Source organism: Leguminivora glycinivorella, chromosome 26, assembly GCF_023078275.1.
Source record: "Leguminivora glycinivorella isolate SPB_JAAS2020 chromosome 26, LegGlyc_1.1, whole genome shotgun sequence".
Taxonomy (NCBI): domain Eukaryota; kingdom Metazoa; phylum Arthropoda; class Insecta; order Lepidoptera; family Tortricidae; genus Leguminivora; species Leguminivora glycinivorella.
In genome coordinates this window covers 7,638,448-7,665,664 of record NC_062996.1, presented here as the reverse complement: position 1 = coordinate 7,665,664, position 27,217 = coordinate 7,638,448, and the positions used below count along the sequence as shown (strand labels likewise).

General features: G+C 38.4%; 1 protein-coding gene across 4 annotated transcripts in view; it reads right to left on the bottom strand.

Annotated features, from left to right (window-relative positions):
* Positions 1-27,217, bottom strand: part of LOC125239880 (zinc finger protein 501-like) — a 120,709-nt gene that overhangs the window by 62,921 nt on the left and 30,571 nt on the right. For 2 of the 4 annotated variants that reach the window (XM_048147639.1, XM_048147632.1), the window contains exons 7-12: positions 19,195-19,254; positions 18,228-18,281; positions 17,452-17,523; positions 2,459-2,518; positions 894-947; positions 117-188 (exon numbers count right to left, since the gene is read on the bottom strand). In XM_048147639.1, coding sequence (XP_048003596.1) covers positions 117-188; positions 894-947; positions 2,459-2,518; positions 17,452-17,523; positions 18,228-18,281; positions 19,195-19,254 — 372 coding nt within the window. Of the gene's footprint in view, positions 1-116; positions 189-893; positions 948-2,458; positions 2,519-3,089; positions 3,162-5,092; positions 5,241-5,343; positions 5,627-11,158; positions 12,754-14,220; positions 14,275-14,726; positions 14,787-17,451; positions 17,524-18,227; positions 18,282-19,194; positions 19,255-27,217 lie in introns of those variants that run through there. The other 2 variants (XM_048147633.1, XM_048147636.1) reach the window with 2 other exon arrangements.

Here is a 27,217-nt window from a genome sequence, read left to right as displayed (position 1 = left end):
TAGATATAAAACATACATGACTCCGGAACAAATACGGGATGGATACCGAGATGTTGCTCCACGTTTGAGCTCATGAAAGGTTAAATAATAATAATGACTATGACTAGTAGACTCACCTGGCTCGGACCCACAAGACTCATCTGTGTCCTGCATTTCTGGGTGTTCATACTCAACTGCAGATTCTTCCTCTAGAGCAAACAAACAAAACAAATCACTCGCTACAAACACAAAACATGTCACTATTAGAGATGCAATGTATACTTTGGCCGGAGTCATCAAGTTAAGATACTTTCCTATACTTATAACTTATTTCCCAGTATTTTTGTACTTTCTAATGCTTATTGTTATTTGTACGCCACCAGCACTTTTTTTTAGCAGTTAGCAATCACAGACGTTATATTAAAAAGAGATATATCCTACATATGTTTACCAAACCTGACATTTTCAGATAGGTAAGTCATTATTTACTGAGCTAAATTCACTTATAGACGGTGAAGGAAATCTTGTCACTGAAAAAGGGGCGAAATTCAATTTTTCTACGGACTCACCTTCGCCTCTACTGTGTAATGGGTCGTCGATGTCTCCGCCAATGTCAAGGTTAAGGCATTTCGTGTCAGTAGGTCAGTGTACTGTAGTTAGGTGCTTATTGAGCAAAACAATAAAGATTATATATTATTAGTAAGTAGGTTTACATTAACTTAAATAAGTGGTTAAGTGGCAAAGTACTGCCTCGGGTGAGACTTGAATTGTCGGCCTCCGGATCTATATTCCAGCGCTCCGCCAACTGAGCCAACAAGACTTCAACCAAGACAGCGAAATTTTCCACCATATTGGTCAATGGGACCCGTAGCGACTTCTTACAGTTTGTGTTTCCCATTCGGGTTGGTACTCACGCGACATCTCATCGTCTTCGGCCGACGCCTCCGACTTGACTGTGAACTCTTCATCTGAAACAAACATACTGTTCGTGGGATCGTGTCGACCTCGCTCCGGGCCGTGCCTTGTGCTACAGATCTCCTTCAGTGTGGCAACGCTGATAAACTTGGCTCCAAAATTAGGCGAACTAAATTGACAGGTCATTATGCACTGATGAGGAATTGGAACTGGTAGATAGTACAGTTTTTCTTGGCATAACTTTAGATTCTAAACTTCAGTGGGGTCCCCATATTGCTACCCTCTCGAATAGACTGAGCTCTGCAGCATTTGCAGTGAGCAAGATCCGTCAGTTAACAGACGTGGAAACAGCTCGATTAGTTTATTTTAGTTACTTTCACAGCATTATGTCATATGGTATTTTACTATGGGGCAGTGCTTCAGAGATAAATACCATATTTGTTCTGCAGAAGAGGGCTATTCGAGCAATATACAAAATGAACCATAGAGACTCACTTAGAGATAAGTTTAAGGACATTAATATAATGACAGTGCATTGTCAATATATTTATGAGAATATTATGTATGTACATAAAAACATTTGTAAATTTAAGAAAAACTGTGATGTACATAATATAAACACTAGAAATAAGCATAAGCTTGCAGTGCCCTTCACTCGGCTCCATAAAATTAAAAAATCATTCATGGGTAATTGTGTAAGATTTTATAACAAACTTCCTAATGCCATCACTGAACTGCCTTTTAATCGATTTAAACATTATGTAAAGCGTATACTGATCTCTAAAGCCTACTATAGCACACAAGACTACATGAATGATGAAACACTGTGGGATACAAGTATTGCTGAAAACCATTAATTATATAGCTTATTAATGATGATATTGATAATTCAATGTATTTTTACACAATTTTTTTGACATTTAGAATTTATTCTAGAAGTTTTTATACTAGTATTTTTTTATACAATTTAGATTGATATCATTTTATTAAATCAATGTAGTTTTAAAACAATATTGTTTATTGCACCAATAAATTGCTCTGATATTTAGAATAAGATGAATATTGTACACTGTTGACAATTTAAAAGTGCTTATTGTAAGCCTATTTGAATAAAGAATATTTTGATTGATTGATTGATTAATGTTACCACATTAAGACCAGTGCTGTTCATATCGATAATTTAAAAAAAAATAGAATTAGGGAATATTGATAAATTAGCCGCTAGTGGCGCTACATGTTAAATGTTAATTATTTCATTTTTAGTGGCATTTCACGGATATGTTGGTGTTTCGTAAATTATGCAATTTTACATCAATAAAGACATTAAAGACTAAAATCTTGTATTATTTTATTCTAGAAAAAACACGTTTCTTGTGACTATTAAGTATATATTATGCAAATTGTTTAATACCTTTATAATTATCAGATGGATTGTAATTGCAATACATATCTTACTTGTCGATATAATATATACTTATGGCTATTTTTTTGCTATTCCTGGAAATTACTACCGGCAACTGCTGTTCTGGTCAATTCTAAACCTATAGTTAAACTGAATACTCACGCAATATCTCCTCAGGTGTGTCTTCATCCAGCATCTCCGGCTTGACCGCGGGCTCTTCACCTGAACCAAATAACTTTATAAGCAGCAGATATTTTTATCAAATTTCATATATTTTATTTCATATAATTACATTAAACTTAAGAATGTTTGTTTGGAAGAAATATGATTGCTATTGAAGTACATCAGTCAGTCATTTGTTTCATTTCAAATGTTTCAAAAGTGAACTGACTAATAAACACTAGTTGAGTTTATCTCTGCCCTAAATTTGGACGGACTATACCTACGTACATATATTGTATTATTGTATTACGTACATATATTGTATTATTGTAGAAACTTATTATATACATGACAATAAAGTTATGTATCTTATTATGAAACTCGCCTTTCGGCTCGTTTACTAAAGCAACACTCATGTTTTAATGCATCTCATAATGTGTAGCAGTCACATAAATAACTATTAGTTGTATATTGCTCCGTGCTTGAGCTCATGAGAAGTTATTTATTTATTATTTATTAATCAGGCAGGCAATTATAACAACTGATAGTTGCCTGTATCCAACTATTCTTTCTTAATTTATTAAAATAATGATACATAGTAATATGTATCATTGCCGCGTAGCAGACTCACCTGGCTCGGACCCACAAGTCTCATGTGTGTCCTGCATTTCTGGGTTTTCACACTCTACTGCAGATTCTTCCTCTAGAGCAAACAAACAAAACAAATCACTTGCTACGAACACAAACCATGTCACTATTAGAGATGCCACGGATAGTTTGGCGGGATTCTAACATGCAGACCACCCCAGCGAGTCACTGAATATTCAGTCTGAAGTTTTTATCTAAGGTCAGTGCGGGCAAGACCGGCATAGTTTATTTGAATTAAAGTTTGAGTGGATAAAACTCTATAATTAATGTATTCTGGCGTTATGCGCATGGTCCTATGAGATAGCAAATATTATATTTTACAAAGCTTTTACAACATTTTGGTGAATTAAGGTACTTTTAAGTGATAAAAATCACATTTTTTAAGGCTCGGCGGGTTGACCGTCCTCCCGCGATGTGCTCGGAAAGACCGTCTAGTGCTTGTTGTCGCGTAATTTCATATGAGACTAGGTTCCAAAATTATGATCATTGTTATTTTACGTAATAACAGGGCAGAATGTGCTAGATAATTAATAAAATAACGTTGAAATTTTGAACATATAAGCATTTTTCTATTTATAAGGCAAGACCAGATATTTGCATATGTCCCGTAGATGGGGTTCATAACCTTTTCTTTTCAGGTCCAGATATTGCATAATACTGTTTTTCCAACGAACACCTTCGAATCCAATTTAGTCACGATAATTGACCCATGACACCCTGACCCATTACCCGTTGACCGTATGACAACTTTTATGTCAAAGTGACAGTCAATTAACGGTCGGGTAGCCGTAAAATACTCGGTCAAAACTGTTTTAAAGGGTACCCATACGGTCCCTGTTGGGTAATGCTGATCATAAAAATAATGACCAACTCGAAACCTTACTCTCTTTGGAAATATTTGTCGTCGCATGTTGCATAATCTACATAATTATACTTAAACAAAAATAATAAAAAACGGGTAGAACTTACGATAATTCTACCAACTTAAATACGATGATGAATAATGCAGTGTAGGCTTACTTCTCTTCACCTCTTATTATTCTTCACAACTATGTCACATATATTTTTTTTTTACTTAATACTTTCGAATGATTTTTGTAACACCATACGAATCATTATCAAAACTGTATTTCGAAGTTAAAATCAAAAATGGCACAACTATCATAAGCCAAAAACGTACTTATATATTGATATTGTTTACACTCGACTTATTTCCAATAAAGCCTAAAAAAGGTTTGCAACTCCTTGTTTATCATATGCCGGTCTTGCCTTTCTCTTTTATGCCGGACTTTCTGAGTAGGCACAATTTCTAAGTTACATATTTCAGAACATAAAACTAGAAATTGAGCGCGTTTTCAGTAGATTAATAGTACTAGTCAGAAAGAACGGTTATTAAATGACTACGTTACATACACAATATACAAATATTCCGACTGCTTCTATTTTATTTTAGTTTTTTGCGGAACCATGTTGAACTCGACGTTCGAGTTCGAAACATGAATCAAGTTTTATGTTAACTAGTGTTCGTCCTAGAGATAGGTATTGAAGACCAATGGATTAAGGATGAAAAACTGGTATACCTCCGAAGGTGTGAGAGACGTAGATATATAAACACAAAAGTTATAGTCAATAGACGGTCTTTCCGGGTAGACGGTCTTCCCCACACTGACCTTACACAAAGCTAAAGTTATAGGAATGTTAATGATTAGAAACCAAACTGAATCCTGATAGAAAATGAACTTAATTCACAGTATTTTGTACTATCTAATGCTTATATTTATTTGCGAGTTAAATCTAACCATAATATTGATTACTATGTGACTAATGCTACTCAAATTTTATTCTTAGTTAGGTACTAAAACTCTAACCGGTATCCAACCAGATACTACATTCTGGTTTTGGCTGGATAGAAAAGTCACCAACCTGCTGAGTGGACCCAGATAGATAGATAGATATCCGTTTATTTGCTCGTCACAATACACTGACCTTTGACGAGGCTCGCTCCCTGCGAGCGCGCCTGCAGCTCCGCCTGGCTGCGCTGCACTTGCAGCTTGAAGTCGCTCGCGTCTCGCAGGCGGCCCACGCACGTACAGCAGATGCCGCTCGAGCCCGAGCCGCCCACTGTCAGCTGCAACTTAAACCATTCACACATTTAATTAAACACCATGCTGTCCTAACATTTATAACAGTATGATCCATTGACTTCACACACTTTTAAATTTGTGGACACAACTTACTTGTATATCAAAACACTCCTTGATCATGTCGGCATATATCTCCGTTTTGCCGAGATGTGTGTGCGGCGTCGTCAGGTCTTTGTCCGGGGGACACAGCAGGCAGCAGCGACACGCTAGCATCACGTCCATCGCAACCGCTACGCTTGTATGCGTATTGCACACGCCAATTCCTACAAGTAGCCGTGACTGCCAAACTCCAACAACGGGAATTATCTTATGTGAAATAATAATGTATTTGAAATAAAAACGTAGTACCTAACAGATGCTAACACTAACCAGGAGCAAGAGCAAGTACTGCAAGTAGTGTTATTGTTCCATTCAGTTATATTTTTTAACAACAACCTAACCTTCAAACTGAAGTGACAGTCATCACTTTTTTTTTTTTTTTTTCTTCGTCCTTCTGGACAGGCTAGGTCCATAGGCCATACCGCCTCGTCTTGAGTGAACACAGTCATCACTTGACAGTTTTGATTTTGAGATACGTTAAGAAGTTAACACACGACTGTACCGTACCGCAACTTCGAAATTAAGATATAATTGAAGATAAAATCTTCCATACAGGCTGACAAAAAAAGGATTAAAATGGAACTAAAATTGTTTATCCTAACTTACTGTTCTCATACAAAAGGTGTACAATAGTAACTCAATAGTTGCCACATGATAAGCGTTTTACAAAGACGGTGGCGCCATTTTTCAGTGCCAAGATTTGGTTGACCCATAGATTTAGAATTATTAAACTAGATTGTGGAATCACATTTTTTGCCATACTAAATTGAACCTTATCACTGAGACAGAAAGGTGATCGTATCAGACTAGCGAAAACGTTCCACATGAGAGGGCATTTCTCTCCTCTCGCACGTGTGGCCAGTGTTAATGAGGTTATCATAGTCGTAGTATTTTTATCTGTATATTACCTGACTTTATAACTTCTTATATTATTTTAGTGTTATATTCAAACTAGAGTTTCGATATATTTCAAAGAATTGAAAAATAATTATGATGTAATTATTTTGATGCCAATAAATCAAAGATTTGTATAATTGAAAAATATGTTCAAATGGGTATTAGTAGATTTGGTAGTAACTTTGAAAATTGACTGGTATCCCCAATGTATGACAGTGATGACGTCACTGAATAATGTTGACATTGTAAGTGCGAGAGGGACACCAGCCCAAACAATGACCTCTCACGTGGACACACTTTTTGACCTTACTACTCATTCTGGTTTAACTGTAAGGGCACAGACAGGAGACAAAACTGTTTTGTCTCCGTCGCTCGGTCTATGGGCTAGTATGAAGGTGCGCACACGAGGCGACGCAACTTTTCATACAAATACGAAAGTCGCCGAGCAACTGTTGCCTCCGTGTGCGCGGGGCCTAATTCTGTGGGAAATACAGACTGTGAAAAAAAAATGGCACTAAAAAGGCGCTAAATTAAAAAGGAAAAAACTTTTTTTATATCACGTTGGTGGCAAGCAGGTATACGGTCCGCCTGATGGAAAGCGGTCACCGTAACCTATGGACGCCTGTAACTCAAGGGGTTTCACATGCGCGTTGCCAACCCATTAGAAACTTGTAAACTCCTTTTTTGAAGAACCCCATACTGTAGTTCATCGGGAATACCTCGACAGGGAACTCATTCCACAGCCGGAGCGTTCGTGGGAGGAAATGTTACAACTACAAATATGTAATATTTTTTTTGCCTCATGATATTGAAGGTAATTACGAAGGAATTACATTGATTATAATTAGGTTATTGATCCATCTATTATACCTGCGACCCTGGGAAAATTTACATGTGATGTCATAAATGAAAAATAAATTATGATAAGAAATATTTATTTATGCTAGACATGGTTACAATGATGTTGAAGTCATTATGTAAAAAGTACAGCATATCTCGCCAACACCATAGGCATGCAATTCACTAGTTCAAACTAGTACTAAGTAAAATCTTCATAAAATCTGTCTAAAAATTTATTTTTTCATATTCTGAATGTAGATAAACCAAAGACCTTTACAGGGGACAGCTTAATCACATTTTTTGCCATACGAAATTGAACCTTATCACTGAATCAGAAAGTCGATTGTATCAGACTAGCGAAAACGGTCCACATTATTTATTTTATTTATTTAATTATTATAATAAAAGGTAACAATGGTATAAAATATACAGTGCTCCACAAAACTATGTTATAAGTTTGACTGTGGAGTCAAGAAATCAAATACTTCTAAGGTTAACAGTCAGATATCATCAAAATTGACATTTCAGAAACATTAAAATAACATAAACATAAATGCAGGAAGACGATCCCTTATAGAGTTTCTAAGAGATACTTTTTTAACCGTCTTTTGAAGGTATTTTTGTTTTGTTCCTGTGTTATGTCACTTGGCAATGAGTTCAGTAAGTAGGGTATGCGTTTTTTAAGTGTCCTATCACCGTAGTAATTCGACACTCTAGGAACCACATATTTGCCTGCTGATACGGCTCTGGTGTTATGGCTATGGTTAACTTGTTCAATAAGGTCTTGATAGCCATGGTTCCTCAAAGCTAACATATATTTAAGTTTTAATGACACAGGTAAAATTTTGCATGTTTTGAATAATTGTTTGTAATCTTTTTTGCAATTGTTTCTGACTTTTTTGCTAACAAGTAGTTTGAGGAAACGGGTTTGTATTGACTCTAGTTTTTCTATATTCGTTTTAAAGGTGAGGCCATAGCAGTCAAGACCGTAGCTTATGATGGAGTCTATTAAAGAATTATAAATACATTTTAACGTGCGAATAGGGGTTTTATGACTAAGATGATAAAATTTACTTAATAAAATTCTTAATTTGCTACAAATGAGATCTACATGGCACGTCCAGGAGAAGTTTTCGTCAATTTTCATGCCGAGATATGTAACGCTCTTTACTCTTTCTATAGGTTGACAGTTACAAGCTATCAATCTATTATGAAAGCAATTAAAACTATGTGTGAAAATGGATGGAGTAACGTTTGAAGGTGTCAGGTAAGGAGAATGTATTAGTATTAGTTTAGTCTTTTCGGCGTTTAATACAATACCGTTGTCGTGAGACCACTTGACGACGGCATCAACGTCCTCCTGAACGAGTCGGCATGTTTGTTCGAGGTCGGTGCCGGCGCGTAGCGCGCACAGGTCGTCCGCAAACATGTGCGCAGAGCAGTGGCGCAGTACTCCGCAAAGGCTGTTGACATGCATCAGGTAGCAGAGGGGCCCACAGACCGAGCCCTGCGGCACTCCGCAGCGGACAGCCTGCTCGTCGCTTAGCGTCGACCCGACTTTCACGCGGAAGGACCGCGCGGTGAGGTAGTCGCGAAACCATTGGTTCAGCGGCCGTCCCACCCCGCACTCTTCCATAGCTTGTAACAAAGTATCAGTCTCTAATGTGTCAAAAGCCTTTTTAAAATCGAAGAATATAGCTATTACAAATTGTTTTTCTGCCAAGTAGTTATTTATTTCATCAGTAAAAGTTGTCAATAGTGTGTTTGTACTCTTTTGTTTCTGGAATCCATGTTGATTACTGTTTAAGATTCGGTGAGTGTGTAGATAATTACTAATTTGGTTAGTGATGCATTTCTCTATAATTTTGTCGACGCTAGACAGTATAGAAATAGGTCTATAATTAGAATAATTACTGTAACTTCCTTTCTTATGTATGGGACGTACTATAGCTTGTTTAAGATGTGCTGGAAATTTTTGTTGTTTTACAGAAGAGTTGATTAGTTTAGCTAATAGTGGGCTTATATTATTTACTACTGTTTTTAGGTCGGACATGCGTATGAGATCGCTACCTGGGGATTTATTAATATCCATGTTTTTAATTATACGATGAACGTAATCACTAGATACGGGTTGCCATCTCATGCACATATTTGACTTCTGAACATAATTTTCTCTTATCATCCATTTATTATTGCAAGAGTGTTTTATATTTTCTATCTCTACTGTCAACGTGCTTCCAAATTTATCACAAATTTCTTTTACATTTATTTCATCCATATTGGTCAGTATTGTATTATCCAGTGACTGTTTCTCCTTCCCCATCATTATGTTTATCCTGTCCCATATCTTTTTAATATTTTTGTTACATGAGAGGGCATTGTTTGGGCTGGTGTCCCTCTCGCACGTGTTGCCAGTGTTAATGAGGTTACCATAATAGTAGTGTTTTTATCTGTATATTATCTGACTTTATGACTTCTTATATTATTTTAGTGTTATATTCAAACTAGGGTTTCGATATATTTCAAAGAATTGGAAAATAATTATAATGTAATTATTTTGATGCCAATAAATCAAAGATTTGTATAATTAAAAAATACCTTCAATTGCGTTTTAGTAGATTTGGTAGTAACTTTGAAAATTGACTGGTATCCCCAATGTATGACAGTGATGACGTCACTGAATAATGTTGACATTGTCAGTAAGTGCGAGAGGGACACCAGCCCAAACAATGACCTCTCATGTGGACACACTTTTTGACCTAACTCCACAATCTAGTTTAATAATTCTAAATCTATGAGATAAACATCGTATCGCTTAGGCCGGCAACAGACAGTCTTAAATTGCACAACCTTATAAGATCGACTGCCTTGCCACACACATTCTTAGAATTCAGATTATCGCAATCTGTCAGATCAATTTGAAAAAACTCATAATCTTAAAAAATAAGACGTGTGTGGACAGTTGCGAAATTGTATGGAAATCCGTGCACTCTCACGCGCGCTCCCGTGTGTTAATGCTTTTACTGTACATGAGTCGTTGTATAGTTATTTACGTGACTGGTGCATAATGAGAGGCATTAACACACGGGTGTTGTTTAATGAGTCTCATTATGCACCAGTCACATAAATAACTATAAACCAACTCGTGTACAGTAGAAGCATTAACACACGGGAGCGCGCCTGAGCTCCGCGACAGGAGCCCCTTCCTTATTGAAGGAGCGTGAAATGTCGATGCTCTAAGTTTCTGATTTAGGTGATTGCTGCGTTGTCAGGGTTCATCCCAATATGAGTCTTCTGGTGACGTCGCATAGATGATTTCTTAGTGCATTTGTAATGACAGTGGCTACATTGAAAACGTCCGCCCGTATGTGTCATTGCATGTGTTCTTAGACTTGACCTATCACTGCACCGGTTTTTCCCCGGTGTGTATTTTTTGGTGTCGTTGTATGTGTGATTTTGAATCCCATTTATAAACACAGTGACTTACATGCGTAAGGCTTGTCTCCGGCGTGTGTTCTTTGGTGTTGTTGTAAGACTGATTTCGTTTGCGTAAGGCTTCTCGCCTGTATGTGTCATTACATGTGTTCTTAGGCTTAACCTATGACTGCACCGGTACTCACATTGACGACATGCGTAAGGCTTTTCTCCGGTGTGTATTCTTAGGTGTTTTTGTAAGTTGTATTTCCTACTGCATTTATAAGCACAGTGGTTACATTGAAGAGCCTCCTCGTTAGTATGTGTCATTTCATGTGTTTTTAGGTTTGACCTAAGACTGCACCGGTACTCACAGTGACTACATGCGTATGGCTTCTTTGGTGTCTTTGTAAGGCTGATCTTGTACTGAATTTACGAGCACAGTGACTACATAGAAAAGGCTTCTCGCCCGTATGTGTCATTACATGTCTTCTTAGGGTTGACTTTTGACTGCACCGGTACTCACAGTGACTACATGCGTAAGGCTTTTCTCCGGTGTGTTTTCTCATGTGCCTATGTAACTGTGATCTTCTAATGCACTTGTAAGCACAGTCGCTACATTGAAAAGGCGGTGTGTATTCTTAGGTGTTTTTGTAAGTTTGATTTGGTACTGCATTTATAAGCACAGTGACTACAGTGAAAAGGCTTATCGCCAGTATGTGTCAATACATGTGTTCTTAGGGTTGACTTTTGACTGCACCGGTACTCACAGTGACTACATGCGTAAGGCGGTGTGTATTCTTAGGTGTTTTTGTAAGTTTGATTTGGTACTGCATTTATAAGCACAGTGACTACAGTGAAAAGGCTTATCGCCAGTATGCGTCATTACGTGTGCTGTTAGGGATGACTTTTGACTGCACCGGTACTCACAGTGAGTACATGCGTAAGGCTTTTCTCCGGTGTGTATTCTTTGGTGACTTTGTAAGTATGATTTGGTACTGCATTTATAAGCACAGTGACTACAGTGAAAAGGCTTCTCTCCAGTATGCGTCATTACATGTGCTCTTAGGGCTGACTTTTGACTGCACCGGTACTCACAGTGACTACATGCGTAAGGCTTTTCTCCGGTGTGAATTATTTGGTGACTTTGTAATTTTGATTTGATACTGCACTTATAAGCACAGTGGCTACACTGAAAAGGCTTATCGCCAGTATGTGTCAATACATGTGCCATTAGGGTTGACTTTTTACTGCACCGGTACTCACAGTGACTACATGCGTAAGGCTTTTCTCCAGTGTGTGTTCTCATGTGCATTTGTAACTGTGATCTTTGAATGCATTTATAAGCACAGTGGCTACATCGATAAGGCTTATCGCCAGTATGTGTCATTACATGTGCTCTTAGGGTTGACTTATGACTGCACCGGTACTCACAGTGACTACATGCGTAAGGCTTTTCTCCGGTGTGTGTTCTTTGGTGACTTTGTAAGTTTGATTTGGTACTGCATTTATAAGCACAGTGACTACAGTGAAAAGGCTTATCGCCAGTATGTGTCAATACATGTGTTCTTAGGGCTGACTTTTGACTGCACCGGTACTCACAGTGACTACATGCGTAAGGCTTTTCTCCGGTGTGTTTTCTCATGTGCCTATGTAACTGTGATCTTCTAATGCACTTGTAAGCACAGTCGCTACATTGAAAAGGCTTTTCGCCGGTATGTGTCATTATATGTCTTCTTAGGTGTGACCTATTACCACACTTGTAATCGCAATAACTACACTTATAAGGCTCTACTCTGGTATTTAATTTCATGTGTGTTGTTTTGTGTGTCTTTTTATCTACGGAGAGTATGGCTTGCTGTTTGTGTAAATCACTTTTAATCAGGTTTTTGAAACTGCACTGATTTTTTAAATGAACTGCTAAACATTTCTTGGACATTGTTGAATAATCACAATGAGCGCACATGAAATTTGTGACACAATGTTCGATTTTTTCGTGCTCTAATATAAGTGATTCAGTTTGGAATGTAGAACTACAAAAATCACAAGAAAATTGTTTTGGCGCTGACGGCAAGTGTGTGTCTTGAATGTGTCTATTTAAGATAGTTTCGTTTCTAAAACGTTCGCCACAGTGTTCGCAGGCGATTGGTTTGGCCCCGCTGTGAGCAGTCGCGTCGCCGCGGAGGCGCTCGAGCACCACGGAGCAAGCCACCGCGAGCTGCTCCCTGGCGCGGGCGCTGCCGTCCGAACACACTGCAACATATAGTTTAGCAGTTACCAATCATAGACGTTAAATTAAAAATAATTTATACCCATACATATTTACCAAACCATCTGCAAACAGGTAAGAAATTATTCACTTATAACGCGGCGGTCAAGCAAATCTAGCCACTAAACAAGGCGCGTAATTAAAGTTTTCTATTTACGAGAAACCGTCGCCCCTACATTTTCAACAGTTAGTTTTTTAATGTTCTGGCTCGTCGATGACTCCGTCAACGTCGAGGTTTAGAAAGGCACCCGGTTTATGAAGATACTTATTTGGCCGGTGAGTCCTACAATTTACAAATTTTGCACCTTTTTTAGGGTTCCGTAGTCAACTAGGAACCCTTATAGTTTCGCCATGTCTGTCTGTCCGTCCGTCCGTCCGTCCGTCCGTCCGTCCGTCCGTCCGTCCGTCCGCGGATAATCTCAGTAATCGTAAGCACTAGAAAGCTGAAATTTGGTACCAATATGTATATTAATCACGCCAACAAAGTGCAAAAATAAAAAATGGAAAAAAAGGTTTTATTAGGGTACCCCCCCTACATGTAAAGTGGGGGCTGATATTTTTTTCATTCCAACCCCAACGTGTGATATATTGTTGGATAGGTATTTAAAAATGAATAAGGGTTTACTAAGATCGTTTTTTGATAATATTAATATTTTCGGAAATAATCGCTCCTAAAGGAAAAAAAGTGCGTCCCCCCCCCCTCTAACTTTTGAACCATACCTATGTTTAAAAAATATGAAAAAAATCACAAAAGTAGAACTTTATAAAGACTTTCTAGGAAAATTGTTTTGAACTTGATAGGTTCAGTAGTTTTTGAGAAAAATACGAAAAACTACGGAACCCTACACTGAGCGTGGCCCGACACGCTCTTGGCCGGTTTTTAGTGAGAAGATCTACTTGACCGTCGTTACACTTATTTCGGGATATATTAGTCAAAAAAAATCGATAAAAATCAAACAATTTAAAAATTGAGTTTCTATTTGTATGAGAGCCGTATTTTAGCCCACCGTGCGCTGCCGGTGTAGGCACAGTATAATAAAGAGTACTATCATACAGTATGGCCATATATGGTATCGCTGAAAGTGCCGCCCATCCCTTCTCGGTTACTTCACAGTTATCGCCTGTCAAACACGCTAACAGTCGACCTGTCATATTTCATACAAGCATAGTACGCGTTCACCTACACGAGCTTAGACTGTGTGCTAAGAACTCTTTCATATATTTGATCGCCAGTGTCCGAGGTGTGGTGTAGGTAAGTATTGGATCGAAGATGGGCAAACCTTCCCAACGCTACAGTTTGTAACTTCTTGACAAGCAAAAACGTCTGCAATCGATGCCACTAGGCTTAGAATAAATTTAAAACTGCCTTGGGTGAGCGCTGCGGCATATTGGTCAATGGGACCTGTAGCGACATCTAACAGTTCGTGTTTCCCATTCGGGTTGGTACTCACGCGACATCTCATCGCCCTCGGCCGCCGGCTCCGGCTTGGCAGAGAACTCTTCATCTGAAACAAACATACATTCTCTGATGTTGATTATTAGAATATTATGAATAAATGACTGTGTACTTGTAATCATCAAACAATCAGTTTTGATATCACATGTTTGACCGCAGCGCCGACCACGGTTCAACTCGATTTGTTTTTGCATGTCCGAATGTTCTCATCTACAGGTCGCAAGTCTCCATCGCAATTTTGCAACCAGATTGTATGATTATTGATTCCAAATCTTTTTGTCCACTCCAGTGTTAGGCAAAAACGTATAAGGCGTTTAGGACTATCGTCACTTTAAAACTAAGTACGTTTGCGTTTTCTAAGCGAGTAGCGTAATAGGTCTTTGGCTCCCAGAGCCACTAGTTTACTTTTTGTCATAGTCTGTTTGATCAGTCTCAATGTCACATATTTTAAACCGATGTTAACTACTAACTTCTAAACCTATAGTTAAACTGACTACTCACGCAATATCTCCTCAGGTGCGTCTTCATCCAGCATCTCCGGCTTGACCGCGGGCTCTTCACCTGAACCAAACAACTTTACAGGGTGTCCACTATTAAACCCAAAAAAAATTCCCTGACTTTTCCCTGACTTTCCATGACCATTTAAGAAAATTTCCCTGACCATTTTTTAATTTTTACCACTTTTGCTTAGGGTTGCAAAAAAACGGTTTTTTTTCTGTCTTGAAAAAAAAACCTAAAAATTTTTTTAGGGTTACCGTACCTTAAAAAGGAAAAACGGAACCCTTATAGGATCACTCGTGCGTCTGTCTGTCCGTCTGACAATCCAATTTTTTTTCTGGAATATGTTTGTTTTCTAAAGTACGAAATATTAAAATTTGCAAGGCAGTTCATACTTTTGTACCTAAGGTTAACTATTAAACTTTAATTTCTGGTTTTATAAAACTAACGTAAACGAAATCTGTAGTTGGTAGTTATCGCCATTTACTTTTGGCTATACCAGTGCCGGCCCATGCATCAGGGTATTCAGGGTAGAGCGAGTTTGAATTTCGGCGCCCTTTAGATATCCTAAACCAGAAAAAACATCTCGCGAGCGTAGCGAAATTTTTTCCTCTTTTATATTGACATAACATAGGAAACAAAATGGAGTACCTAGTCTATCAGAGCAGAGTAGTTATGTGCAAGTTGCGGAATGTTTCCAAAAAATCTTAAATTTCATGAAAAATTCACGAAAATTTCACGAAAAATAAAGGGATTTTAAATTTATGAAATGAAAAATAGTAAACGCGAGCGAAGCGAGCGCGAATTTTTTTCTTTATCAGCGTCGGGATGCCCATTTAGGTGTTTTGCCACTACACGTGCCTTTAGGTTTCCAAGTGTTGGAAGTTCTCTCATCGTCACGCTTATTATCCTCCTATGCTCCTTTGACTCATACAAATTGCGCCTCTATTTTTTTTTATATACTACGTCGGTGGCAAACAAGCATACGGCCCGCCTGATGTAAAGCGGTCACCGTAACCTATGGACGCCTGCAACTCGAACAGTGTCACAAGCGCGTTGCCACCCTATTAGAAACTTGTACACTCCCTTTTGCTGTGTTAAGTACACAGCAAAAAGGAATGTACAAGTTCTAAGGAGGGTTCGGGTTGCCGACGACTCAAAGGACAATAGACGGAACAAGTTAGTTCCGTAAGTCCTCCCGTCATCAGCACACCGCACCCTCGTTGAGCTCTGGCAGCCTTACTCACCGGCAGGAACACAACACTATGAGTAGGGTCTAGTGCTATTTGGCTGCGGTCTTCTGTAAGGCGGAGGTACTACCCCAGTTGGGCTCTGCTTTAGATTCGAGCGAGACGATATCCGCTGTGCTGTGCCCTACCACACAAAGCGGAATATCATTCGCTATGCCCTACCTCCTCCTGAAACTACCTCCTCCTCTATGTGACGTTTTGCGCCATTAGCTTTATGAGGAACTACGCTTTGGATTTGTCGGATAGATAGAATTTGGAAAGCGACGTGTAACTTTGTCTTTGTCGTTTTCTCATCGCCCTAACAGAAGCACCTACCTTATGAATGTTGGAGGTACATGGTGACATTGTGGTGCAACTTTCCAGTTAATCTGAATCGCAATAACTGAATTTATTCCCGACCCCCTTCGCCATTTTGGAATATGTGGGTAGGGCACGCAATGTAAAAAAAAAGTGGATTTTTCCGCATTTACGATTTTGGGCCGGATAAATTAAGGTCAGCTAGAGCATGAAGATATCTCATTAGCAGTCACTGGGATGGAGGCCAGGTACTATACTTGTCATGAAAAGTCTAAAGAGACAATTTTAAGTGGCCTTAAAATCACTACCGGGAATCCATCTTTGCTGTCATGGATGTGGCCAATCCAAGAAATCATATTATTTTTTCAATACTTTTTAATTTTTTTTCTCGGTGCCAAGTTTTTCCCTGACCTCCAAATCATTTCCCTGACTTTCCCTGACTTTCCATGACCACTATGAGCTTCCCTGACTTTTCCCTGACTTTCCAGAAAGTGGACACCCTGCTTTATAAGCGGCAGGCTAGTACAGTAGGTATAGCCACGAGCCAAGTAATGAGGGATAGCAACTAACTCACAAGATGTGGTCTGTGATTTATTGAAGTATATACAGAAATATTATTATATTATAGGACATTCTTGCACAGATTGACCAAGTCTCACGGTAAGCTCAAGAAGGCTTGTGTATTGGGTACTCAGATAGCAAAACGTATTCCATACAGGCGAATATCTTGATAACGATTAGTACTGGACCGGACCTAAGGAGCCTAACTACATGTTTTTTTTTTAATAGATGAGATTTTTTTTTGATACACAATAATTCAGCACGTAATGTATTACGTTCACATCAATTAGCGTACCTACATAAACGTCATTACGAAATAACGTTTATGTCATGTCAAGTTGGACGGCGGACATTGCTGCTTGGTCAGAAATTGTAAGTCATTGGTCTTAATTAATAATACTTTTTAACAAAAAGATTATCCTATACGATTCGTATGATCAGATAGTATAACTGGATACATTATTCCCCGTATGGGATCCACACGCTGTATACAAATACTTATATTAGATATAAAACATACATGACTCCGGAACAAATACGGGATGGATACCGAGATGTTGCTCCACGTTTGAGCTCATGAAAGGTTAAATAATAATAATGACTATGACTAGTAGACTCACCTGGCTCGGACCCACAAGACTCATCTGTGTCCTGCATTTCTGGGTGTTCATACTCTACTGCAGATTCTTCCTCTAGAGCAAACAAACAAAACAAATCACTCGCTACAAACACAAAACATGTCACTATTAGAGATGCAATGTATACTTTGGCCGGAGTCATCAAGTTAAGATACTTTCCTATACTTATAACTTATTTCCCAGTATTTTTGTACTTTCTAATGCTTATTGTTATTTGTACGCCACCAGCACTTTTTTTAGCAGTTAGCAATCACAGACGTTATATTAAAAAGAGATATATCCTACATATGTTTACCAAACCTGACATTTTCAGATAGGTAAGTCATTATTTACTGAGCTAAATTCACTTATAGACGGTGAAGGAAATCTTGTCACTGAAAAAGGGGCGAAATTCAATTTTTCTACGGACTCACCTTCGCCTCTACTGTGTAATGGGTCGTCGATGTCTCCGCCAATGTCAAGGTTAAGGCATTTCGTGTCAGTAGGTCAGTGTACTGTAGTTAGGTGCTTATTGAGCAAAACAATAAAGATTATATATTATTAGTAAGTAGGTTTACATTAACTTAAATAAGTGGTTAAGTGGCAAAGTACTGCCTCGGGTGAGACTTGAATTGTCGGCCTCCGGATCTATATTCCAGCGCTCCGCCAACTGAGCCAACAAGACTTCAACCAAGACAGCGAAATTTTCCACCATATTGGTCAATGGGACCCGCAGCGACTTCTTACAGTTTGTGTTTCCCATTCGGGTTGGTACTCACGCGACATCTCATCGTCTTCGGCCGACGCCTCCGACTTGACTGTGAACTCTTCATCTGAAACAAACATACTGTTCGTGGGATCGTGTCGACCTCGCTCCGGGCCGTGCCTTGTGTTACAGATCTCCTTCAGTGTAGCAACGCTGCTAAATATTGATGAAAATCTACAAGACGATTGTGACGCCTGTTGTATTTTATGGATCTGAATGCTGGGCGACAAAGGTGGAGGATGAAAGGAGAGTGCACGTGGCGGAAATGAGAATGTTGAGATGGATGTGTGGAGTGACCAGAATGGATCGGATCAGGAATGAGTATATTAGGGGAAGTTTGAAAGTTGCGCCTATAACGGAAAAGATGAGGAGTGGCAGGTTGGCGTGGTACGGTCATGTAATGAGGAGGGATGAACGTCATATAGGCAAAAGAATGTTGGAGATGAAGGTTGATGGATGGAGAGGGAGGGGTAAACCCAAACAACGCTGGATGGATTGTGTGAAAGGAGGAAGAAAGATGTGAGTGTTGAGTCGACGGAAGATAGAGGAGAATGGAAGAGGAAGACGTGTTCTACCGAACCCACATAACGTGGGATAAGGGTAGGAGGAAGAAGATAAATTAGCCGCTGGTGGCGCTACATGTTAAATGTTAATTATTAAATTTTTAGTGGCATTTTACGGATATGTTGGTGTTTCGTAAATAATGCATTTTTATATCATTAAAGACATTAAAGACTAAAATCTTGCATTATTTTATTCTAGAAAAAAACACTTTTCTTGTGACTATTAATAAATATACTTATGCAAATTGTTTAATAGCTTTATAATTATCAGATGGATTGTAATTGCAATACATATCTTACTTGTCGGTATAATATATACTTATGGCTATTTTTTGCTATTCCCGGCAATGACATATCTAAATTTAGCCATCTGCTGTTCTGGTCACTTCTAAACCTATAGTTAAACTGACTACTCACGCAATATCTCCTCAGGTGTGTCTTCATCCAGCATCTCCGGCTTGACCGCGGGCTCTTCACCTGAACCAAACAACTTTATAAGCAGCAGATATTTTATCAAATTTCACATAATTATTTTATTTACATCCATACCATAGGTTCTCTAAATATGCGTAGGAGCGATAAGCAAAGAACCTGTATTAGGAAATCTGTATCTGCCAGTGCATTTAAATTTTTATTTTGAGATATCGGCAACCACTACTTTAATTACTTTAAACTTTAGAATGTTTGTTTAGAAGAAATATGATAGCTATTGGAGTTCATCAGTCAGTCGTTTATTTCATTTCAAATATCGAATTTTTCAAAAGTGAACTGATTAACAAACACTAGTTGATTTTACCTTTTCCCTAAATTTGGACGGACTATACACCCATGTAGGTACATATAATATTATTGTAGAAACTTATTATATACATGAAGATAAAGTTATGTATGCAACTGTACATAATTAGGCATTAAAGGCTTGCATTATCATAATATGAATCTCGCCTTTAGGCTCGTTTACTAAAACAACACTCATGTTTTAATGCATCTCATAATGTATAGCAGTCACATAAATGGGTGATTCTCTGTAAGGATGTTCAACAAACAGTCCCCTGGCAATGATTTTTTGAAATATTTATTAATGAAATCCTAAATAGTTAGTATAATTTAATAAAACCCATTTGCCTTAATTAAATTATACAAACTATTTCTGATTTTATAAATAAATATTTTAAAAAATCATTGCCAGGGGACTGTTTGTTGAACATCCTTAACCCAAATAACTCTCTGTTGCATGTTGCTCCGTGCTTGAGCTCATGAGGAGTTAAATAATAATAATTATGTATCATTGCCGCGTAGTAGACTCACCTGGCTCAGGCCCACAAGACTCATCTGTGTCTTGCACTTTTGGGTTTTCACACTCTACTGCAGATTCTTCCTCTAGAGCAAACAAATAAAACAAGTCACTCACTACAAACACAAAACATGTCACTATTAGAGATGCCACGGATAGTTTGGCCGGATTCTAACATGCCGACCACACCAGCGAGTCACTGAATATTCAGTCTGAAGTTTTTATCTAAATGAATGGAAATCTAAAGTGTGGTGGCAAAATGAACTGAATCCTGATATAATTTTTAAGAAAAAAAAACCGTCGCCTTTCGGGTTCTGGTGAAAGTTACTTGCGAATGTTGGATTATGTAGAAATGTGTAGGTATTTTTTAAAACTGCTTTTAATGCTTTAATTATTAGATGGCAACATAAATGAATATACGTATAACGTTAAGGTTTGAGGAGTTTCCTCAATTCCTCATGAATCCGATATTATATTATAAGAAATCGAAGCTTGACAAACTTTGACTTGAAAACTCAATATGCTTAACAAACATAACTAAATAAATAAATGTCACTGTTCTGAACTTAAATGCATGCTTTTCTTGCAAAAATACCAAAGTCACTTATGAGTGTGCCGTTCAGATTTGAGGAGTACGGTTCTGACTATCATCAGCAGTTCCACTGCACCAAATGTCACTGTTCTGGACGCAAGTGCATGCTGTTCTTATAAAAATACCAAAGTCACTATAAGCGTGCCGTTCAGATTTGAGGAGTTCGGTTCTGACCATCAGCAGTTCCACTGTACCAAATGTCACTGTTCTAGACGTAAGCGCATGCTGTTCTTATAAAAATGGCAAAGTCACTATAAGCGTGCCGTTCAGATTTGAGGAGTTCGGTTCTGACCATCACCAGCAATTCCGCTGCACCAAATGTCACTGTTCTGGATGAAAGTGCATGCTGTTCTTATAAAAATACCAAAGTCACTATAAGCGTGCCGTTCAGATTTGAAGAGTTCTATTCTGGCCATCATCAGCAGTTCCACTGCACCAAATGTCACTGTTCCGTACCTAAATGCATGCTGTTCCTTTAAAAACACAAAAATCACTATATGTATGCCTTTCAGATTCGAGGAGTTCCCTCGATTTCTCCAGGATCCCATCATCAAAACTGGGTTCTGAGAAAAATGAGACCAATCTGTATGCATATACATTCAATTAAAAAAAAAAATTTCAAAATCGGTCCAGTAACGACGGAGATATCGAGGAACAAACATTAAAAAAAAAAAAAACATACAGACGACTTGATAACCGTCCTTCTTGAGATATGAGGCGACGGTTAAAAATATGAACTTCATTCGACAGTATTTCGTACTATCTACTGCTTATTTATTATTATTTATTTATTAGTGAGTTAAATATGACCATAATATTGACTAAACTTTACTTTGTGGTTTGTTACAAATGTTACTCATATTTTATACTTTTTTTAGGCACTAAAACTCTAACCAGTATCCAACCAGATACTACTTTCTGGTATTGGCTGGATAGTAAAGTCACCAACCTGCTGAGTGGGCCCAGGACCGCAGGTTAGCAGGCAGGGTCACTATCGACCAGGCCAGACTGATCATGGTAATAATTAATATTGGTACAGAGCAGTAAATGTAAAGCCTGAGTGCACGCTTACATCGAGCGTGCAGTGGCGTGGGGTGTGTGGTGTGCATAACAAACAATTGACGCTCATACAAGTGTTCTGAGTTCACGCCGCATAGGGTGCACGCACGCTCGCCTACACTGCTGAAAGCTATGCTCCGAGCATCCACTCAGTCCTTACAATAGCAGGTGGTGCTTCCCGACCTTTGACCAGGCTCGCTCCCTGCGAGCGCGCCTGCAGCTCCGCCTGGCTGCGCTGCACTTGCAGCTTGAAGTCGCTCGCGTCTCTTAGGCGGCCCACTGTAACTAAACCTCCGCTCACCTTACTTATTTACTTACTTACTTGACTAATCAACAGTATAGCTAACCCCCCTTTAAATATACCCCGTAAATTTGGCCTTGTGATCGTCTAATACGAATAAGTAGAACCCTTCGATGTGAACCGCGATAACTTAGATCCTTTAATGAGTATCAGCTGTATTTTTGACTAATATTTAAAATTTTATTTATTTATATTTTAAAGAAGAATAAAGGTTATTGTAGCATAATAATATAGTGTTATAGAAGAGTATTTTATCAGATTTAGGCCTAGAAAGTTATATGTGAGAAAATTAATGACGTGATGAAGAAATTTTAGAATAAAAGTTAGTGAGTGAAACATACATGAAATAAATATTAAAAAATATTTTGGTAATCATCCGCTACGCCTTATTAGTGGTCCCGGCTTGGGCAAGGGCTTGCAATACGGTATGGGACCCCTGACCTGATCAAACCACTTTATCAGGATCCTAAGCCAGTAAGCCTGAAGGGCTATCTATCTACGAACTAACCCCCTTTTTGTTTTGTCTCTTTTTCCCTAGCTAAACCCCCCTTTCCCCAATACTGCTAATAGACCATAACTTCTCGATATTTCTAATGTTTTATCGAAACACCGAGCAGTCGCTAACTTTTATAAGAACTAAGCAAGTCTACTAACTTTTCTAAGCTTTTGACTTTCCATCAGTGGACGGCGCTCGCATGCCACTGGGCCCTATAACAAACCTATACTTTTTATTCCAAAGAATAGTTTGTTTCCCTAACCAACTTGATAGAATTTACCTTGAAAAACCAGTTAGCAACACTAAGTGTCCCGCAGCCACACCGAAAAATCAGAAATTGCTACCACAATTATTAATTTCACTCAAATAAATTAAGTAATAAGAGATTTTATAAATTACCAGTTTTACCACATATTTTAAGATAGTAAACACCACATTTAAAGTCCATTTAAACCATTTAAATTATTTCTCCACAATACACGTTGACCAATTATATTCCAAGACCAATCATAAAAGAACTCTACTTTCATAGAAATAGTGTGTGACTTTACCCTAGTCCTATCGTTTTCCCTACTCTAGCATATCTGAAACAAAGACCGTCACTTACCATAGATCTAATGTTCAAAATATGCACAAGTGTATCCCTACCATAAGCTGTACAGTTCAGCCAGCGAAGCTGAGATAGGCAACCTATAGGCTTGAGTTCTGACCCCCCCCCCCCTCTGCTTTTGCCCGCGGGCTAGGGTAGCAGAGAGTAGATCGCCCTATCCGTGTATATATCCAGTATTCTAGGACACACCAGTACCAGCCACATGGGAGACCCAGCTGCGATCAAACTTTACTTAGATATGGATCAATCACAACCGAAATCCCCAGCGACCAACGCCAGCATGAACCAAAGCACCGAGTAAATAAATATATATATATATTATATATATAGGACCCCAGCCTCAAATACTGCCGACTTCAGCGAGCAAGGATTACTCCTAATGTCTTTCGTCAATCGTGAAAGTCCTCACTTCCATCTAACAGTTGGACTCTTTGAGACCGGTGAGAAAGTACGCCTTTTGTAAGTATAAATAAAGGCGCCCAAGCCCTCCACTTGGAACAAAAAGACCCCTAAACGCTTTATGTTTAACAGCCGCAAGGTATAAAGCGCTTAGCCGGACAACAGTCTGTCACAAACAATGATCTGGCTTATAACTTTCACAAAATAACCCCATAGAAAATTACTAAATTCAATTTTACTGACCAACTAAACAAACGAGTGAAGTTTTCTTTACGTGCTATAATCTAAGCTTAGTTTTGCAAGAATTACTCCCTACAAAACCAAACACAGACTTATCTCCAAGCACCAGCCGTACATCAACCCAGTCTTTGTATTGCTTAACGGCACTCATGAAACAAAGCACAGAAAACTTCACTATACACATCAATTTAAATGTAACACTACACTATAAATAGAACACTAAAATAACCCCACAACTGACGGTAAAGCAATTCCACCACAGGTCTAGGTTCAACTGTACGACGATATTGTCCCCGCACAATCAAACAGAGACACAATTTCAAAGTTTACAATCACTTAGAATAATTTCCAAGTAAAAACAAACAGAGAAATAATAGCAGAACAACTTCACTCACCAGTATAACACACGAAAGCCAGAGACACTGTTAGTCTTGTGGATATTGTAAGAATGCCCCGCGTCGGCTCGCCCCGACCCTTTTATAGCCTTTAATCCAGACATAATACGGACTGCAGACGTTTTGCAGACATACCGCGGACTGCAGACGTTTTGCAGACACAATGCAGACATTTTACAGACATAACGCGGACTGCAGACGTTTTGCAGACACAATACAGACGTTTTGCAGACATAACGCGGACACAATATCGACAGAAAGCCATTAACTTGCGCACATAAGAAAAAGATCATAACTGGTTTGTTTACTAAGCCGTATGCCTTAGGCATTATTGTCCAAGACAGCTCAGCACGTACGTTTTTGCTTCTCAATAGTAACACCTGCATGACTGCACGTGTTTTAGAGAGAGACAGAGCTATTGCTATTGATACCTATGTAGTCCAATAGTGGAGTGTTTCGTAAATATTTTTACGAAAATATTATTTTGTGAATGATTGTTTAAATCAATTTAGTAAGTAACTTCGCAATGAAAGATCACATTTGTTCCTAATTGTTACATTGAATGATATATTCAGGGAGTATAATAATCAATATTAGTCATTATTACCTCTTTGACTTGTAATTGGAACCAAGACATAATATCGGAACGCTATGCAGTTGAAAACTGTCAGTGTCAGTATTTCGTCCATGTGAACGTAATTTGTTGATAAATACGTTTTTCCAACCTGTTTTACATTAAATAATAGTGAATTTTATTAGTGATGACGTACCTAAACATGTGATTAACCATCAAAGATATTATTTGTTAAAATATTCAATGAAATCCCGAAGGAAATATGCACCAAAAAGTTGGTCAAGGAAAAGTTGATTCGCCGTAAGTTTTATATGTAATAACGAGTCCATTTCCTCGTCATAGACGCTTGTTCTGTTACACCACGCACGTACAGCAGATGCCGCTCGAGCCCGAGCCGCCTACTGCCAGCTGCAACTTAAACCATTCACACATTTAATTAAACACCATGCTGTCCTAACATTTATAACAGTATCATCCATTGACTTCACACACTTTTAAATTTGTGCACACAACTTACTTGAATATCAAAACACTCCTTGACCATGTCGGCATATATCTCCGTTTTGGCGAGATGTGTGTGCGGCGTCGTCAGGTCTTTGTCCGGGGGACACAGCAGGCAGCAGCGACACGCTTGCATCACGTCCATCGCAACCGCTACGCTTGTATGCGTATTGTATTCGCCAATTACTACAAGTAGCCGTGACTGCCAAATTCCAACAAAGGGAATTATCTTATGTGAAATAATAATGTGTTTGAAATAAAAACATAGTACCTAACAGATGCTAACACTAACCAGGAGCAAGTAGTGTTATTGTTCCATTAGTTAATAGTTACATTTTTTAACAACATAACCTAACCTTCAAACTGAAGTGACAGTCATCAGGTCATCACTAACACACGATCGTACCGTACCGCAACTATTACGTCCCTATTCACGATAAAAAAATCTTCAATACAGCCTGACAAAAAAAGGATAAAAATCAAACCAAAATTGTTTATCCTAATCTAACTTATTGTTCTCATACAAAAGGTGTACAATAGTTAACTCAATAGTTGCTACATGATAAGCGTTTTACAAAGACGGTGGCGCTGGCGCCATTTTTCAGTGCCAAGATTAGTCAAGAATTTGCCAAGATTTGGTTGACCTGTCTTGGATCCAATGAGAAAATATGCTTGGAGCTGACCGTCTATAATTTTTACTCTTTTTTGCCAGGCTGTACATACTTATATATTATGGTGTTTATTTTTTCTTAATATCATGAAAGTAGCAAATCTATCTATCTATTTAGCCTTTTCTTCTGAACATGGTCTAGTGTTTAAGATTGTTGGTTTAGATGAAGTCGCGTAGTTCAGTGTGCCTGTCGGCATAGGCCTCCTCCAGCTCTTTCCAGTATTTCCTCTGCCTGGCCAGTCTAGTCCAGAAAGGCCCTACAGTTTCTATAATTTCATCCTCCTATCGTTTGAGTGGTGGGCGTTGAGCTCCTGAAAAGCAAATACCTCAAAGCAATGTCTTTTGTTCTTGGTGAAAAGAAAGGCATATTTATGTTTCCACATTTTATTATTTATTATACATGTTTTACACATGGAAATACACTGTGAAAAAAAAATGTGGCATTAAAAAGGCGTGAAATTCAAATTTTCTATGGGAATTTAACCTTCGACCCTACATTTTCAATCAATTATTAAGTGTTAATTATGGCTCGGTGATGTAATGACTCCGCCAACGTTCATGTTCAGGAAGGCACGGGGTCTATGAAGACAAGTCTCCGCTAAGCCCTTCATTTTATAAAATTTTTATTATTTATTATACATGTTTTACACATGGAAATACACTGTGAAAAAAAGTGTGGCACTTAAAAGGCGCGAAATTCAAATGTTCTATGGGAATTTAACCTTCGACCCTACATTTTTAATCAATTTATAAGTGGTCTGGCTCGATGATGTGACGACTCCGCCAACGTTCATGTTCAGGAAGGCACGAGTTCTATGAAGACAAGTCTCCGCTGAGCCCATTATTTTTATAATTTGTCGCCTTTTTCTAGTGCCGAGATTTTGTTGACCGTCTTTAATTAAGTACAGATTGGTCCCATTTTTATCAAAAGCAAGTTCTGGTGGCGGGATCCTGGATAAATCTAAAGCATTCTTAACTTTTAAAGGCATGCATTACTTACATACAGAGTTTCTGTTTCTATATAAACAACATGCATTCCTATAAAGTCAGCGTGGGGAAGACAGTCTACCCAGAAAGACCGTCTACTGACTATAACTTTTGTATTTATATATCTATCACTTCTTACACCTCCAAATTAGGGTTTGCTCCCGGGAAATACCGGTACCGAAAGTACCGGGAATTCCCGGGATTTTTGGCCAAGCAAAGAACCGGGAAATCAACTTGAAAAATCCCGGTACTTTCGGGAAATACTTTTTAGTGACATTTTTTGCTACAAAATGTATTTATTTCTGTTTAAATGATTTAAACA